We start from the raw sequence: 15,567 nt of genomic DNA, 5'->3' as shown, positions 1-15,567 counted from the left end.
ACCTCAGAGAGGACAGTTTTAGGAAAAGGAGCCCGACAGACAAGTATCCCCTCCAGCAGGTTAGTCCAGCGCTCCTGCAGGCTTTCAGAAACGGTGCCAGTGGACTTTGCACCTTCAGGAAACTGCTCAGCAGCAGCAAGCTGGGAACAGGGAACCTAGCCCAGCCTTGGCTTGGTGTAGACCCTGGCCAAGGGCGCAAAGCCCTTCTAGCTCTAAGGAGAAAAGCTCAGGGGTGCCAGGCAGCTCTGGACTCCCAGGGCTTGGCCCAGCCTGCAGTAAGCAGTGTTGAGTTCAGGGAAGGCCACGGACAGGCTCCCAGGCTGGCCACCACAACCAGTGGCATCTAAACCTGAGTCCAGCTGGTAGGGCTGGGGACGTAGATAGCAGTGAGGCCGGTGTCTCAAGAACAAACCCCTGGCAGACACAATCCGTGTGCACACCTAGCTCTCTACATAGGTGGATCTACACACACAGCCCGCCGAGAATACGCTCACAGGGAGTCTTAAACTCGCATGTTCCTGCAGCCACGGCCCAGGCATGTTGATCACAGGATGCAGAGACGGGGCACATTTGCTCTCCCTCCCAGATATTTGCCCACACCCCCCAGAGTTAGGCAGTTTGGGGTCTCTCCTCCGCCTTGACCTGAGCTTTGGGGAAGCAGGTCATGGGTGGCAGAGGCAGGAAGACGAAGGTTGAAGCGAGAGACTGAGAGGACGCGGAGATGGAGGGAGGGAGGAGGGGGAGTAGGAGAGGGCGAGGGGGCCTGAGACAAGATTGATGGCCTCGTTGCCATTAAGAAAAAAATTAGCCGGTGGCGGCTATCATATTAAAGGGTGAAGAAGCCGTGAATTATTTTCTTAAAGATCTTATCGCTTACAATGATAATTTTACCTTCCAAAAGGCCACTTTTAATGAGGCGAAGAGCCAGGCAAAAAGTCATGATTTAATGCCGGGATTTTTTTTTTCAAAACACATTTTACTGCTTTTTGGTCCATGTTTAAAAAGCGCCAGTGACCTTTTTTTATTCCGCTTGCCCCAGGTGTAATGCTGAGGCCTCTCAGGGCTTCTAACCTAGAGAGAATGAGAGGGAGGGAAAGCGGACACAGCCAGGAGCTTCCTCGTGGTGGAGTAGTGGAGGGGCCCGCATTGTTCCCCATCCTCAGGCCTCAGCATCTGCCTTGGGTCGGGAGCCTGGAAGCCCCCCTCCTTTCTGATGGGGGGGGGTGAGGGGTCCAGGTTGGGCCCTGGGTCACCCACTAGGCCTCCAGCTGGGAGCTCCAAGTTGCAGAGAATGCTGCCCCAGGCCTTCTGCAGCCTCCTCTCTCCTCCAGCTCCTGGGCTGCAGCTGAGTCAGGGAGCCCTGCCAGGCCGGCAGCTGCCCCCTTGCCTCCCAGAACCCTTGCCCAAGGATGTGAGGCATGGCCACCGCCTGCGGGTCACATCCTAAGGTGCGCTCAGAGAGGAAGGGTAAATGGCTACTCCATCTTTCCCAAATTGCTTTCTTTGGGCTGTCACTGGCGATCTGGCGTGGGTTTCTGGGCTAGGGAGGACTCCTAGGAAATGGTGTGCTTCCTTCCCAGAGCCGTGCCGGCGGAGAAGGCGGGGGTGGGGTAGGGAATGCTTTCAGGCCTGCAGGCTCCCCTGTTTGCAGCTGAACAGGCCTGGCAAGAGCGGGCTCTGAGGCTGCACGTGCCATGTGGTATTTAGAATTGTGGTGCTCGCACACAATTTGAAGCAGACAGTTTATTAATCTAAACTGCAGGCGTATGTAGAAGAGGCCGTGCAGGATTGACATGGGGGGATTAGTTTTGCTGGGGTTTTGGCTGGGGTCAGCGCCGCAGCGCAGGGATAAATGGACCCAGCGTGCATCCCTAGCTGCGCGTGGGAAACTCATACATACTATTTATTTACTGTCTCCAGAGCAGGGCTGCTGTCAGCTGTATTAGGGGCAGGCGGGATAGCGGATGTGTGGTGTTACCCCCAGCCTTCCTGGGGCTCCCGAGCCTCTGCCATCTCGGGGCGAGTAAAGCATGGATGGCCTCAGCCCACTGGGATAGAGGTTAGCCTGGGCAGGGGCAGAAGGTTTGGAGCCTCTCAAGGGGCCTCTCCCAGCCAACACTCAAGCCTTACTCACTCACAACCACACTCCCAGGGCTTGATCACGTGCCTTCAGAGTCTCCAGAGGGGCCCCCCCTCTCCCTCTGCCCTCCTTCTCTCTGCCTTGGCCCCCAAAGCTCCGCAGGACTGAGCCACGTGCCCCGTTTCTTCTTCCAGTCCCTTCTGTTGTGTGCTTCCATCAAGAGGGAAGGGGAGTCTCCCACGGCATCACCGCACTCCTCTGCCACCGACGACCTGCACCACTCTGACCGATACCAGGTGAGGAAGGCGGGGGGTGGCCAGGAGAGTTCGATCACCGAGGGGGAGAGCTGCAAGGCCAGGCCTCTTGTGAACCCCTCCCCTCGTGGGGGGCACAGAGCAGAGGCCTGGACCGTTCTTGGTTCCCTCTGAGTCTACTGCCGAAAGTGAACTCAGGAGGCACAGGTGTCAGGGGATGGGCCTCAAAGAGATGGGCTTCAGGGAGACATGGTAGGGTCACCTGGACTCTGAGCACCAGCTCTGAAGCTCCCTATCCAGCAGGAAGCATCTCAGGGGATTTGGTTTCCTCGAGGGACCCAGAGGACATAGCCTAGACTTCACTCTTCAAAAACAAGACCCCCTGAACAAATAACCATTCAATCCTGCCACACTTCGGTATCAGGCCCCAACAGAGGAACAAGCAGGCCTTTCCTGTGGGTGTCTCGAGCAAATGGGAAGGGAGTGACCCCACAGTCCCAGGAGGTCAGCGCTGGCCAGGGCCCCAGGGTAACCTCCCAGCTAGAAATGCACCTTCTTTGTGGCAGGAAGGAGGAAGCACTTCCCCGAGGAGCTTTTGGCTGAGGAGGGGCAAGACTCCACCTCTGGGAACGCCAGTCAGAAGGAAGGAAACAGGGCCCTGCCCCAAGAAACATTTGTCTAAGGGGCAACGGGGCTTTTCAGGGATCCCCAGTGTGAAATGGGAAAAGCAGCCTGAGCCAGTGTGGAAAATCACAGCAGCAAACTGGCCTAGGGAGCCGGGATCTCTGCAGTCACATGCGAGGCCTTGGCTGGAATTAGAGAAAGGCGTTCCGTCTGGCCCCTTTGCCTCCTGGGGCACGCAGCCTGGCGTCAGGGTGCGGAGCCCAGAGAGTCCAGTATGGGCTGGACACCTCCTCCCACGGATGCTTCTGTGTGGGACTCAAACTGCACAGCCCACAGTGCCAGCCCTGGGCAGGGCTCCCTGCTTCCATGAGCCCTGTGTGAAACAGGCAGAACAGCTCTCCCCTGGGGTGCATTGCCTTGATCCAGACAGCTGTACTTTGAGGTGGAGAAACGACCCAACGCTAGGGAGTTCTGGTCCGAGAGGAAGACGAGCCCCTGTCTCGGAGGGTTCTACTTGGAAGGGATAGACGGAGCCCTGCCTTCAAAGGCCTGTCCTCCGCTTCGCTCAGCATCAGCCTCACCACCTGCTGCTGAACCAGGAAAAGAACAACCAGCCAGCAAAAACAGTCGCAACTCCCTGATCCCTGTTCCTACCCCCCAGATGTTGGTATTTCTTTTCTTCTCTAGAGAAAAGGAGGACCATACAGACCATACACATATGACCACCCCCCACACACACTTATACACACATGCACACACGCGTTCACATGCACACACACATTCACATGCCACACGTTCCATCCAACTAACTTCAGGAGGTTCAGAAATCTCTAGCACCCATCTGGGCAACCCTTGGAGGCCCAGGTTCAGATCCAAGACTCTGTCCTAGACTCTAAATACATGACTTAAAGGGCAGATCAAATTAGGTACTTCCCGCAAGGTCAAGTTCAAACTCCTTAACATGGCACCGCGGGCCGGCGCCAGGGCTCACTAGGCTAATCCTCCGCCTAGCGGCACCGGCACACCGGGTTCTAGTCCTGGTCGGGGCGCCGGATTCTGTCCCGGTTGCCCCTCTTCCAGGCCAGCTCTCTGCTGTGGCCAGGGAGTGCAGTGGAGAATGGCCCAGGTGCTTGGGCCCTGCACCCCATGGGAGACCAGGAGAAGCTCCTGGCTCCTGGCTCCTGCCATCGGATCAGCGCGGTGCGCCGGCCGCAGCGCACCGGCCGCGGCGGCCATTGGAGGGTGAACCAACGGCAAAGGAAGACCTTTCTCTCTGTTTCTCTCTCTCACTGTCCACTCTGCCTGTCAAAAAAAAAAAAAAAAAAAAAAAAAAAAAAAAAAACATGGCACCGCGGCCTTTGTCATTGAGATACAACCTCTGCTTCTAGCTCCCATGCCTAACACTGCCCTACATGAATCCAAGCTGTGCCATTCCTTTCTTGTTTCCATGTCTTACACATGCTGTTCCTTTTAATAGGACTGTTTGATCTCACCTATCAAATTTCTATTTATCCCGCTATAGCCAGCCCAAATACCTTCTCCTCTAGGAAGCCTTTCTGGAATAGTCTCTTCTCAGGACCTTGTGTGTCTTCGTTCTTACCATTCCTGTCACCCTACATTGTGAGCACGTTTAGGTGTGCTGCAGTTACCTCCTGATGTAAACAAACCATCCCCAAACTCGGAGCCTTAGTCCAATGTATTGTTTGAGGTGATTCTGTGGGCTGACTGGACTCCCTGCTCACACAGCACATTCAGCTGGAGACGCTGGCTGGGCTAGAAGTTCCAAAATGGCCTCACCTCATGTCCCGGAGGTTGGGATGCCTTGGTTTTCTTCCAGAGGGCCTCTCATCCTCTGGAACAGGGGTGGGGAAACTTTTTTCTGCCAATAGCCATTTGGGTATGTATAACCTCACTTGTGGGCTATATGAAAGTATCAACTTAAAAATTAGCCTGCTATAGATTTATTGACTTTTTTTTTTAAATTTTTTTGACCGGCAGAGTGGACAGTGAGAGAGAGAGACAGAGAGAAAGGTCTTCTTTTGCCATTGGTTCACCCTCCAATGGCCGCCGCGGCCGGTGCACCACGCCGATCCTATGGCAGGAGCCAGGTACTTATCCTGGTCTCCCATGCAGGCTCAGGGCCCAAGTACTTGGGCCATCCTCCACTGCACTCCCGGGCCACAGCAGAGAGCTGGCCTGGAAGAGGGGCAACCGGGACAGAATCCAGCGCCCCGACCAGGACTAGAACCTGGTGTGCCAGCGCCGCAAGGCGGAGGATTAGCTTAGTGAGCCGCGGCGCCGGCCAACTTTTTTTTTTTTTTTTTTTTTTTTTTTTTTTGACAGGCAGAGTTAGAGAGTGAGAGAGAGAAACAGAGAGAAAGGTCTTCCTTTTTCCGTTGGTTCACTCCCCAAGTGGCCGCTACAGCTGGCACTGCACTGATCCGACGCCAGGAGCCAGGTGCTTCCTCCTGGTCTCCCAAGCGCGTGCAAGGCCCAAGCACTTGGGCCATCCTCCCAGGCCACAGCAGAGAGCTGGACTGGAAGAGGAGCAACCAGGACAGAATCTGGCACCCGAACCAGGACTAGAACCCGGGGTGCCGGTGCCGCAGGCGGAGGATCAGCCCAGTGAGCCGTGGCGCAGGCTCTTTTTTTTTTTTAAAGATTTATTTATTTATTTGAAAATCAGAGTTACACAGAGAGAAGGAGAGTCGGGGGGTGGGGGGTGGTCTTCCATCCGTTGGTTCACTCCCCAATTAGTCGCAACAGCCAGAACTGTGCTGATCTGAAGCCAGGAGCCAGGAGTCTCTTCCAGGTCTCCCACGTGGGTAGAGGGGCCCAAGGACATGGGCCATCTTTACTGCTTTCCCAGGCCATAGCAGAGAGCTGGATCGGAAGAGAAGCAGCCGGGACTAGAACCAGTGCCCATATGGGATGCTGGCATTTCAGGCCAGGGCGTTAACTCACTGTGCCACAGCGCCGGCCCCGATTTATTGACTTTCAAGTTCCACCTGAGGTTGCCTTGGCAGGGCCAAACCAAATGATTTTGTGGACCTTATATGGCCCGTGGGCCGGACATTACCATCCACTGCTCTACAAGGTTAGATGGGCTTTGTCACTCATTCTCAGGGCGGTGTTACACCACGACAGTGAAGGCCAAGGCTGCAAGGCCTCTTGAGGCTTAGGATCTGGAATTCACACATCACTTCCACCGCTTTCTATTAGGCAAAGCAAGTCACAAAGCTAGGCTGTAACAAGGGATGAGGAAATGCAGTTCTGGCTAGAAGCTGCAAAGAACTGTGGTCATATTTAATCTCCTGCAGTGAGTCTCACTCCTCCACGAGACTTGGAGTTCCTCCAAGGCAAGGACCTTGTCTCATCCTTCCTTTACACTAACATTTATCTAGTACTCACTCACACTCTGCTCAGTGTCCTTGCCTGCACCGGGTTAGATTTGCAAGTAGTAATTATGGCCCAGTATTTTAAGTGCTATGTCAGGGGTATAAATAAGTTTCTAGGATAACACAATGAAAGGAGGCGGAAATCAGAGCTAGCGTCACAGAGGAGGCGATGATTGAACAGGGTTTCAGAGGAGGAGTAGGAGCTCATCTGGTGAACAAGGAAGCAAGGCTATTCTAGATCACAGGAACACCATGGACAAAGGACACAGAGATAGAACACAGAACGATGTATCTGGGGATGTATAGGCAGTTCAGCTCTGGTAGAAAGCAGAATGCAGAGTGAGTTGGTTGGAGATGAAGCTGGAAGATATCCCAGGAATGAGCTGGGTCTCCCATCCCCTGCTCTTTACACAATGCCTGGCATGTAACAGTTGCTCACTTAGGCTGAATTTTAAAAGTCATTGAATTCAGCCTTGAAAGTAGGGAAGGGTTTCTGGTTTCGATTCCCATTTACTTAGCTCCTGATGCGTACCTAACCCTTTTAACCATCACTCACTTTACCCTCATAGCAACTGTACAAGCTGGGAGTCACTGTTCCAGTTTACTACTAAGGAAATAGGTCTACGGAGGGGAAGTGACTTTTCTAAGGACACAGCAATTATGAGATAGATTCAGAACTTGAACTCGCGTCTAACTGGCCCTGAATCCTAGACTGCTTCCTCACATCAATCTCCCCTTCCCACTGATAACCTCATGCCAGACTCTGTGCTGGGTGGAAAGACATAACCTCCCAGGGAGAAGGGACAAGTAAATAAAACAATCAAAATATTCACGATCAGAGGGAAGCAAAGGAACAGTCAAAACTTGAAACAACAAACCCAGGCTTGGGGGGAAAACTAGGCCTGCTGGAGTGCTGAAGAAGGAACAACAGTTAACCATTAGCAGGACACATGGAGGGGCACGGAAGGTGCCTGCCCAGAGCCCAGAGCCCAGACCCCGGGGCACTCATAGCTGCAGACAGGGCAAAGGCAGAGAGTAGGAGGGGTAAGTCTCCAGAACCAGCAGAGCAGGCCAAGCCAGGCCCATATGTGTGCTGCAGACCTAGGTGGAGGCCACAGGAAGATTTAAAGGGTGCAACAGGGTTAATTCTGCACAATAGCGAGAGGATGGATGCAGGGACACTGGAGACCGGATGATAGAAGACAGCTACCCATCCAGAGAGTGGCCGAGATTATAAACAAGAGCAGTGACAATGAAGGTATAGCTACTGTAGGAACGCTCAGGCAGGTCTTGCCCATGTCTAGTACCCTGGGTTCCCCCAATGGCTCCTAGGGGCCCCAACCCTGGAGTGGTCGGTCATTCCACTGTTAAAAATGTATACAAGCCATGAGGGTACAGGGACCGAAGTACTCTTAGGGGAGGCTGGGTTTTTGTTTTGTTTTGTTTTGTTAAACCTGGAAAGATGAGTAGGAGATAGAGGTGGGAATGAGAAAATGTGAGAGATCTTTGAAGGCGGACTCCCATAGTGTTGAGGATTGAACGTGAGGTCAAGAGTTACTGCCAAGTTAACTGCATGGGCACACCTGAGCAGATGGCAGCATCCCGCTGTGCACTGGGAACCCAGGAGGAAAGCACCTGTTCGGGGGATCTTGAGATCAGTTAGCCTTGGGAGCACCTGTGGGGCGCTCCAGGGGATTCCGACAGGCCCGTGATGGGCTAGAAGCTGGGGGAGGGGGCGACTGTTGGGAGCATGCAGTGGGGATTCTCACGGACGACCCAGGATCCCGACGTCCCCCCACCCCCACCCCAGGAAAAGAGCCCGCTCCTGCGACACCGCGCAAGGCGGGAGGCCAGAGCGGGGCAGGGCCATGGGGCGGAAGTAGCCCCGGAGTGGGAGGGGTCATGGGGCGGGGTGTAGGTGCCCCCGCTGCCGTAAGACTGGGGCCGGTAGGCCTTGGGGCGGGGGGAGGAGCCCCGAAGTGGTCCCAGCCGGTAGCTACTGGAGCACGACCGACAGTTTCCTGGTCCCGGTCCGGCCGGCCCCCGCCCCACACCGCGAACTTTCACCCCCAGCGCGCTACGGCGGCCGCTCACGTGACCAGGGCCAACATGGCCGCCGCCGCTGCTGGGAGCTGAGGTGCCGCCGCCGCCGGGCAGCCGGGGGGAATCCGCCCGCATCGCCGCCCTCGCCGGCCGGGCGGCTGCGGGGCCCGGAGCGCCGGGGGCCGGAGCTGGAGCGGCACCGCGCCGTGGCCACGGGGTCCCGTTAAGAGCAGCCCTCGGCGGCTATGCCGAGGGCCCGGAGCGGCCGGCGGAGCAGGGGGGCCGGCGGGAGGGAGGAAGTAGGTTTGTTTACGGGCCGTTTGGGGCGGGGCAGGCCTGGGCCGGGGTACGGTGCTGGGGCAGGGGCCTGACGCTCTGTTCTCTTTTGCATCTGCCCGGGATCTTCTCCCAGACCTTCCTGCGAGTGCGAGCCAACCGGCAGACCCGACTGAATGGTGAGTCCTGCCGGCCCCTCCCTCCGCCCCACCCCCGGCCTCCTCCCTCCCTCACTGCCTGCCAGCTCCTGGCTTCTCTGGGTTTCTTCGGCATCGGGGCCCAGTGGCTTCTCAGTCCCCGCGCCTGAGCATGTGCAAACCAAGGCTGCCGTCCTCAGTTTCCCCGTCTGCCTAATGGAGGTTATGGTTCCCAGCTCTTGTCCAAGCCTCTCCAAAGGCCCCGAAGAACCCTGGGGGGCAATAAGTGACAGCGAATGAGGAACAAACTACACAGTTTCACTCGGGAGCGCAGCTTTGAATTTGCAAACTGCTGGGACCTCACTATACAAGCCGGCGGGGCGCTGAGAATGTTTTTCCTCCAGTTTTTAATCAGTGCCCAGTAGTGTGAATACAGCCTCTCTGCTGAGACTTGACAATGCATTGAGATCTGGAGTTCCCACGGCAACAGGAACTAACTCATCCCAGGGCTCTTTGAGTTATCAGCCGGCCCACATTTCACAAAGGTGATCAGCGTGGGCCCGACAGCTCTTAGAGGCCTTCTCTGAAAGCAGGCGGTATATGCACTACCTGGCGGCCCCCTTTTGGATTCAAACCTCCCGAGCATTCCTGTTTGCTGCACACAATTGAATGATCCGAGCTTTTTGTGCTGACTGGGGTGTGGTATATGTGGGGGCTGGCTGTAAGGGGCATGGGGTCTTTGGGCCAGCTGGTAAGTGAGCGGGGCCGTGGACATTCAAGACCCCCAGCTATTATCACTTGGTTTCTGCTACTAGGCTGAGCCCCAGTCTGGAAAAGGGAGAACATTCATTATAGACTGGCACCATGTTAAGCACCATTCTCACAACACCTGAGAGGTTAGTATTATACACATTGTGTAAATAAGAAAACAGGCTCTGAAAGGTGAAAGTGATTTGTTTAAGATCACACAGCTGGGATGTGACTGAGCCCTGATTGAACTGAAGATTGTTTACCTGCAAAGCCTGTGCGCCTCTCCATCCATGCTGCGCTGCCTCCTTGGCAACTGTTTGAACCCCCCTACTCAGAGGCGGTCTCTGGGTAGACAACAGAAGTTTCTCAATCACACTTCAGCAAGCTTAGCTCAGGCCTCAGGATAAACTGCAAGGGAGAAACCAAACCTGTCTGGCTTCCCTGAGAATTTCCACGTGAGACCCAGTCCATCAGCGTGCTTTTCTGGAGACAGAACGAATCATCTGCTGGCCTAGTGTTCCGGGCAAGGAGGGCACCCAGTGATAGGCCCTCCTTGGCAGTTCTGTGAGATTCATTTATATATTTGGTCGTTGAACAGTATCTGTCACTTTACACAGGGAAGCACTCCTGCAGGACTCTAGTCAGGGTAAGTGAGGAACCTTGGCGTTGGCACACTGCCCCATTCTGGTCTCCTAGAACTCACCTAATACCTTTCTGATGTCTCACATCCCTTTTCCAGCCCAGCCCAACTAGAGTGTCAAGGCTACTTGAGCCTGAGATTCCAAGGATTGGGCAAAGCAAAGAGATGTGGATTTTTATCCACAAAGTCAGGTGGGGCACCGGAACAGGGTCAAGTCCCTGTAGTGTAGATAACTGAAGATGGGCCAGGCTACAGACCGAGTTTTCAGAAAATCCATGCTCGGTTCTGGAGGAATGATGGCTTTTTCCTTACAGGTTAGGTCTTCTAGGGCTACTCTGTTTTGGAGCTGGAGTAGCTACTGGCCTCATATCCTCAGCAGGTGGGAGGTGGGCCCCTGGCATGCTCACAGGGGTCAGGTTTTTTTGTTTTTTGTTTTTAAGATTTATTTATTGGAAAGGCGGAATTACAGAGAGGGAGAGGCAGAGCAAAAGAGAGCCTGATCTTGCATCCACTGGTTCACTTCCGAAGTGCCACAGCAGCCACGGCTGGGCCAGACCAAGGCCAGGCACCTGGAGCTTTATCTGGATCTCCTGATGGGTGCAGGGGCCCAAGCACTTAGGCCCATCATCCACTGCTTTCCCAAGCGCATTAGCAGGGAGCAGGATCAGAAGTGGAGCGTCCACAACTCAATCCAGTACCCATATGGAATGCTGGCATCACAAGCGGTGGCTTCACCCATTATACCACAACGTTGGCCCCTGGGGTCAGTCTTTGCTGATGCTGCTCAGGCAGAGGACTCTTGGAACAAGAGAGCATTCTAAGCTGTGGAGTAAGGCTGGCTTTGCTCTTAGCTTTGCTACTTGTTTGCTATTTAGACAACTGCCTTGATCCCTGTGAATTTCAGGTTTCTTTGTTAATATGGCATAATACAACCCAGCTTCAGGATATAGAAGCAAATGAGCTACCTTGTGTAAGGTACTTGGCTCTGAGCACATAGTAGAAACTAAATTGTAACATACCAACTCTCACCCAAGTTTCGTGTCCCATACTGCATTTATGAACTTGCCGTCAGAGCCAGTGTCCTTGTCCATGAGGAATCTCTTCCTGTATCTCTCCCCTCCATCAGTCTGGACTCAGCAGTAGCTGTCTCTGATCCTTCTGTTACATCCTGGGAGGGGCTAGAGGGAACAGAGTCCCTTGTTTTGACCCCTTCTTGCTGCAGTGACAGGAGGGCTGCAGAGAGGGATTAGTGAGCTAATTAGAAATGATTGCATCTCTCAGCATTAATTAGCAGTGCTGTGGGCTTGCAGTGTGCACTTTGGAGCTGAGCCCCCTGCGGGACAGCATGGCAGGCAGCCCCCTGCCTCTGGGGCTTCCCAGCCCCTCTGTGCTGATGAGAAATGATGGAAGAGTTTTGGGTAGGCACAATAAGGGCTGCTCTCTCAAGGCACCCTGCCTCTTTTGACCAAGCTGCCCACTGTCTGATCGAGACCATCTATACCTTTATAACTGGGCCTCAGCCTCCTATCCTGTAAAATGGGACCAGTTGACATCCAAACAGTTCTTGGGTTGATTCTAGGTCTTCTAGGAGCTGTTAGGGGTTGTACTTCAGGCTCTTGGTCTTGGAACTTGTAGCTGATGAGAAATTAGTAGATCCCATATCGGGCTCCTAGAGGAACCCTGGATTCTGGCCAAGAGATAATTCCTAGTTATATATCCTAATACCCAAAGAACCCATGGTCTTAGCCTTTTAGGGAGATCCATAGTATCTGCCCATGGACTTTATTGAGCACTGCAGATAGGGAAGTATAGGTTAAACATGGCCAGCTGCTACCAAGAATGGACACTTCCTGGCCTGGCACCAGTCTCCTCCCCAGGTGTTCTTGCAAGGTCCAGCCCCCAAAGGAGCAGGAGGTGCTGCAGAGAGGGCCAGATCAGACACTAAGCAAAAGAGCTGATGGCTGGCGGCAGGTCAGGGTGTGTCGGCTCCACTGGGACCCTGGGAGCTGCAGTGACTGCTTGTTCTGTGCTTTGTTTTCGGTTTCTTCATGCAGCTCGGATTGGGAAAATGAAACGGAGGAAGCAAGATGAAGGGCAGGTATGTCCCCTGTGCAGCCGCCCCCTGGCAGGATCGGAGCAGGAGATGAGTAGGCATGTGGAGCATTGCCTTTCAAAGGTAGAGGGGCCATCACCACCCACCCTCCTTCTCTCCCTCCCCCTGGCTCTAGCCACTTACTGCCCCTAAGTCTGTGGGCTCTTGGGGTCTCCATGTGGTCTCAGCAGCTTCTCGGTTCTTGGCTCTCTTCTTTTGCTTTCACTCTCACTCACTCTCCCCTGGGGCTCCAGCGGAAAATTTGGGGGAAGAGGCTCAGGTCTGTGACCTGTAGGTTGGCTTTAACCTTAAAGGAGCCCCAGAGTCGGGGGCGCAGGACGGGGGAGCCTGGGCCCTGCCTGACCCTGCTCTGCTCTTCACAGAGGGAAGGCTCCTGCATGGCTGAGGAGGACGCTGTGGACATCAAGCACGAGAGCAGCAACCGCTTTGAGGAGTATGAGTGGTGTGGGCAGAAGCGGATACGAGCCACCACTCTTCTGGAAGGTGGCTTCCGAGGTACAGCAGCTGACGCTCTGAGGCAGTGGCACTCTGGTGGCTGGTCATCCGTTCCACCACGTGGAACCTGCTGCTGGCCAGGCTCCTTTGTGACCAGGCTGTCTGCCTGTGATGTGCATATTAAAATGGATGTATTTGGGTGGGGAAATGGAATTGTGAGGCTGCAAGCTAGGAGTGACGAGGGGGGCTCTCAGCCTCGGGTGATGCATTGAAGGTGACAGCCAAGCCGCGTTAGCACCTGCATAAAATATTAAAGGGACGGTTATGCATTTATCACTCCATCCCTCTTAAGGCTGATAAATGAGAATCCAGCAACCTGCTGTACACCTCCAGCACTGGGGGCCCTGAGGGCTTCCAGGCAAACACATTGGATTTTCTTCCTCCTCCTCCTCAGCCCCGTGTCAGGGAAATCAGTTACAGAGGAGAGAGTGAGTTATGGCAAAATTTGACCTCCCATGAGCTTCATCGGCAAATCTAATTTTAGCTCTGATCCCATCCCCTCTCCCTGGGTGCCCTCTGCCCTGAGCGGGAGAGACCTGGGCCCAGCTACTCTGCTTCCCTGGGGCTCTCCCCGATTGCTGCAGAAGAGTCTGCAGAGACCTGCCCATCTCCAGTGCCCTCGCCACTCCTTGTAGGGCTATGGCTTGCCTTCCACCCCACCACCAGGTCAGACGGAATTGGTTGGGAACCCAGAGTCTACCTGCTTGTCAAATTCCCCTGCCTCGGGCAGGGGAAAAGGAAGCTGTCTGCTTCCTGGCCTCCAACTCTCTCCTCCTGTGCGTGAGCACAGCTGGCACTGCAGCTTTTGGTCATTAACTGAGCCAGTCTGCTTCCCGTCTGCCTCCTGTTCTCTGGGCAACACCCCTGGGAGTACTGCTGTGTATGGTTCCTGGGGAATCTCGTAGCAACTGGAAAGAGCGCCTCATCTCCTTGGGGTCACTACCTGGCCATGCAGGATCACCTAGTGCAGAGTGGCCCCATGGGGGGACTGAGAGCCCACATGGGACGTCATGCCTCTGAGCTTCTCTCACATTAGCCATGCATCTGGGGACAAGCCAAGTCATCAGTCAGGAAGGTTAGACCACACTGTTTCCTGAGTCTGAGCTGGACCCTGTTACGTGACATTTCTCTCGGGCCCTGTCTTGGAGCAGTGGAGTGTCTGAGGCTCTGGAAGAGTGGCAGAGCTCATGGGGCTGTGATTTGTACACACAGGTGTCTCCTGGCCACCCCGCGGGGTCAGTTACAGGATGCTGCGCTGGGCTAGCTCTGCTGGCAGCTGTTCACATCTTCCATCGCTGTGGCAACTTCGTTGTCAGGTTTCTTGGCACAGAACTGGGCCTGATGGCTTCTGGGCACCAGGCAGGGCTTGGGGGGAGAAGGCTGCTAGGGCCTGCTGATTTGACAAAGTGTTTCCCCTGCGCTGGGATGCACTTGTGGAGTCGGATGAGGGACTCTCAGGCCCTAGGCGGGTATCAGTTTTCCCTGAGTGTTTACACTGTGAGGTTGTTCCTTTCAAGAATTCCTGAGGAGAGTTCAAAGGGGGCTTTTCTTTGAGCGATTTGGAGAGCGAGAATGAGAGTGAGACTTGAAGAGGGAATGCGGGCCGGAGGTGCCTTTATCTGCAGAGAATTGCTCCAGCTTTCCTGATAGAAGCCGCTGCCGCCTCTTAAACAGCTTAGTGCAGTCAAAAGACTGGCAGACTTGAAAGGCTGTTTTACAGCAAGATCAGCGGGGGCCACGAAGCAGAGAGCGGGGCGCAGAGGAGCGGAGAGGGCTCCTCAGTGGGGGCGGCTATCAAAGGGAGGCCCTGGCTGATCCTGCCTGCCTCTGCCCCTGGAACCCTGTCTGCTGTAGCTGGCCATCTGTCAGCCTACCCTCCCTGGTCAGGACCACTAGGCCCCAACTCTTGGGGGGTTGGGTGTGGCCCCGCCAGGCGGGCTGGTGTCAGTGCAGCGCATTGATCGCCCGCCGGGCGGGCCGGGCCGCAAGCCGGGCAGCGCGTGCTTAATGTGATTGAAAGGCAGTTAAAATGGCGGTGACCTTTTCAGGAGGAATTAGATTGCCTGCCAAGACCGGTTAGAGGGAGTGATAACGCCAGCTGAAGAAGCTGCCCAGCCGACTTCAGAGAGAGGGAGGCAGAGACAGGACGAGCAGGCAAGCGGCGGGGCCCATTTAAGCTGCACTGCGCGTGCTGACAGAACAGAGATTGCTGTCCTTGTTAGATATGAAAGAATTGAAGAATTGCAGATAAGTTCCTGTATCCGATCACCCCAGGCTAGAGCCCCTTCACCATCCGCAGCAAAGCTTCCCACCAGACCCCCTGGGAGCTGCTCTGATGGATCAGATCGGTCCCTCGGATGTAATCTGCTGTGGGAGGCAGTGGACAAGCAAGCGCTTTGGTGGAGACGCTTGGCTAAGAGGAGCGGGCCTTGGGGAGAGGGGCTTGTGGTTACTGAGGGGACGGCCCAGACACCTCAGGCCTAGCAGTACTGGCAACTGGTAATTTAGGCCAACATGCAGGACCAAACAGAAGAGTGAGCACCCAAGATGGGTCCAGCTGGTAGTAGATTTGTAAAAGGCAAATGGAAATAGGTAAGGATTTCAAGAGAGAATGTAGGAAGAAATGTTGGTACTTAGGAGGCAGTGAGGCCTTCCCAGGTCTGGGAGAAATCCTCAGGCTGTGGACCTCAGCTGTCGATTGTCCTTCCAGACCTTGGGTTTTCTAACTGCCACTGCTGTTGGCATAAAGGGCAGCTC

General features: G+C 54.9%; 1 protein-coding gene and 1 long non-coding RNA gene across 12 annotated transcripts in view; one reads left to right on the top strand and one right to left on the bottom strand.

The window, feature by feature from the left end:
- RNF220 (ring finger protein 220) overlaps positions 1-15,567 on the top strand; it is a 249,152-nt gene that overhangs the window by 221,206 nt on the left and 12,379 nt on the right. For 2 of the 11 annotated variants that reach the window (XM_051857864.3, XM_017346360.4), the window contains exons 5-8: positions 2,275-2,376; positions 8,812-8,854; positions 12,257-12,300; positions 12,678-12,810. In XM_051857864.3, coding sequence (XP_051713824.2) covers positions 2,275-2,376; positions 8,812-8,854; positions 12,257-12,300; positions 12,678-12,810 — 322 coding nt within the window. Of the gene's footprint in view, positions 1-2,274; positions 2,377-8,252; positions 8,703-8,811; positions 8,855-9,627; positions 9,709-12,256; positions 12,379-12,677; positions 15,548-15,567 lie in introns of those variants that run through there. The other 9 variants (XM_017346359.4, XM_017346357.4, XR_011390739.2 and 6 more) reach the window with 8 other exon arrangements.
- On the bottom strand, positions 5,604-8,032 carry LOC149125725 (uncharacterized). The gene is made up of 2 exons (XR_016211058.1): positions 7,940-8,032; positions 5,604-5,841 (listed from the first exon to the last, which is right to left on the bottom strand). It is a non-coding gene; the product is annotated as an uncharacterized LOC149125725 (long non-coding RNA).

Source organism: Oryctolagus cuniculus, chromosome 7, assembly GCF_051225735.1.
Source record: "Oryctolagus cuniculus isolate XC-2025 breed Fujian yellow rabbit chromosome 7, ASM5122573v1, whole genome shotgun sequence".
Lineage (NCBI taxonomy): Eukaryota > Metazoa > Chordata > Mammalia > Lagomorpha > Leporidae > Oryctolagus > Oryctolagus cuniculus.
The sequence above is the reverse complement of the archived record's forward strand: the minus strand, read 5'-3'. Positions and strand labels throughout refer to the sequence as shown.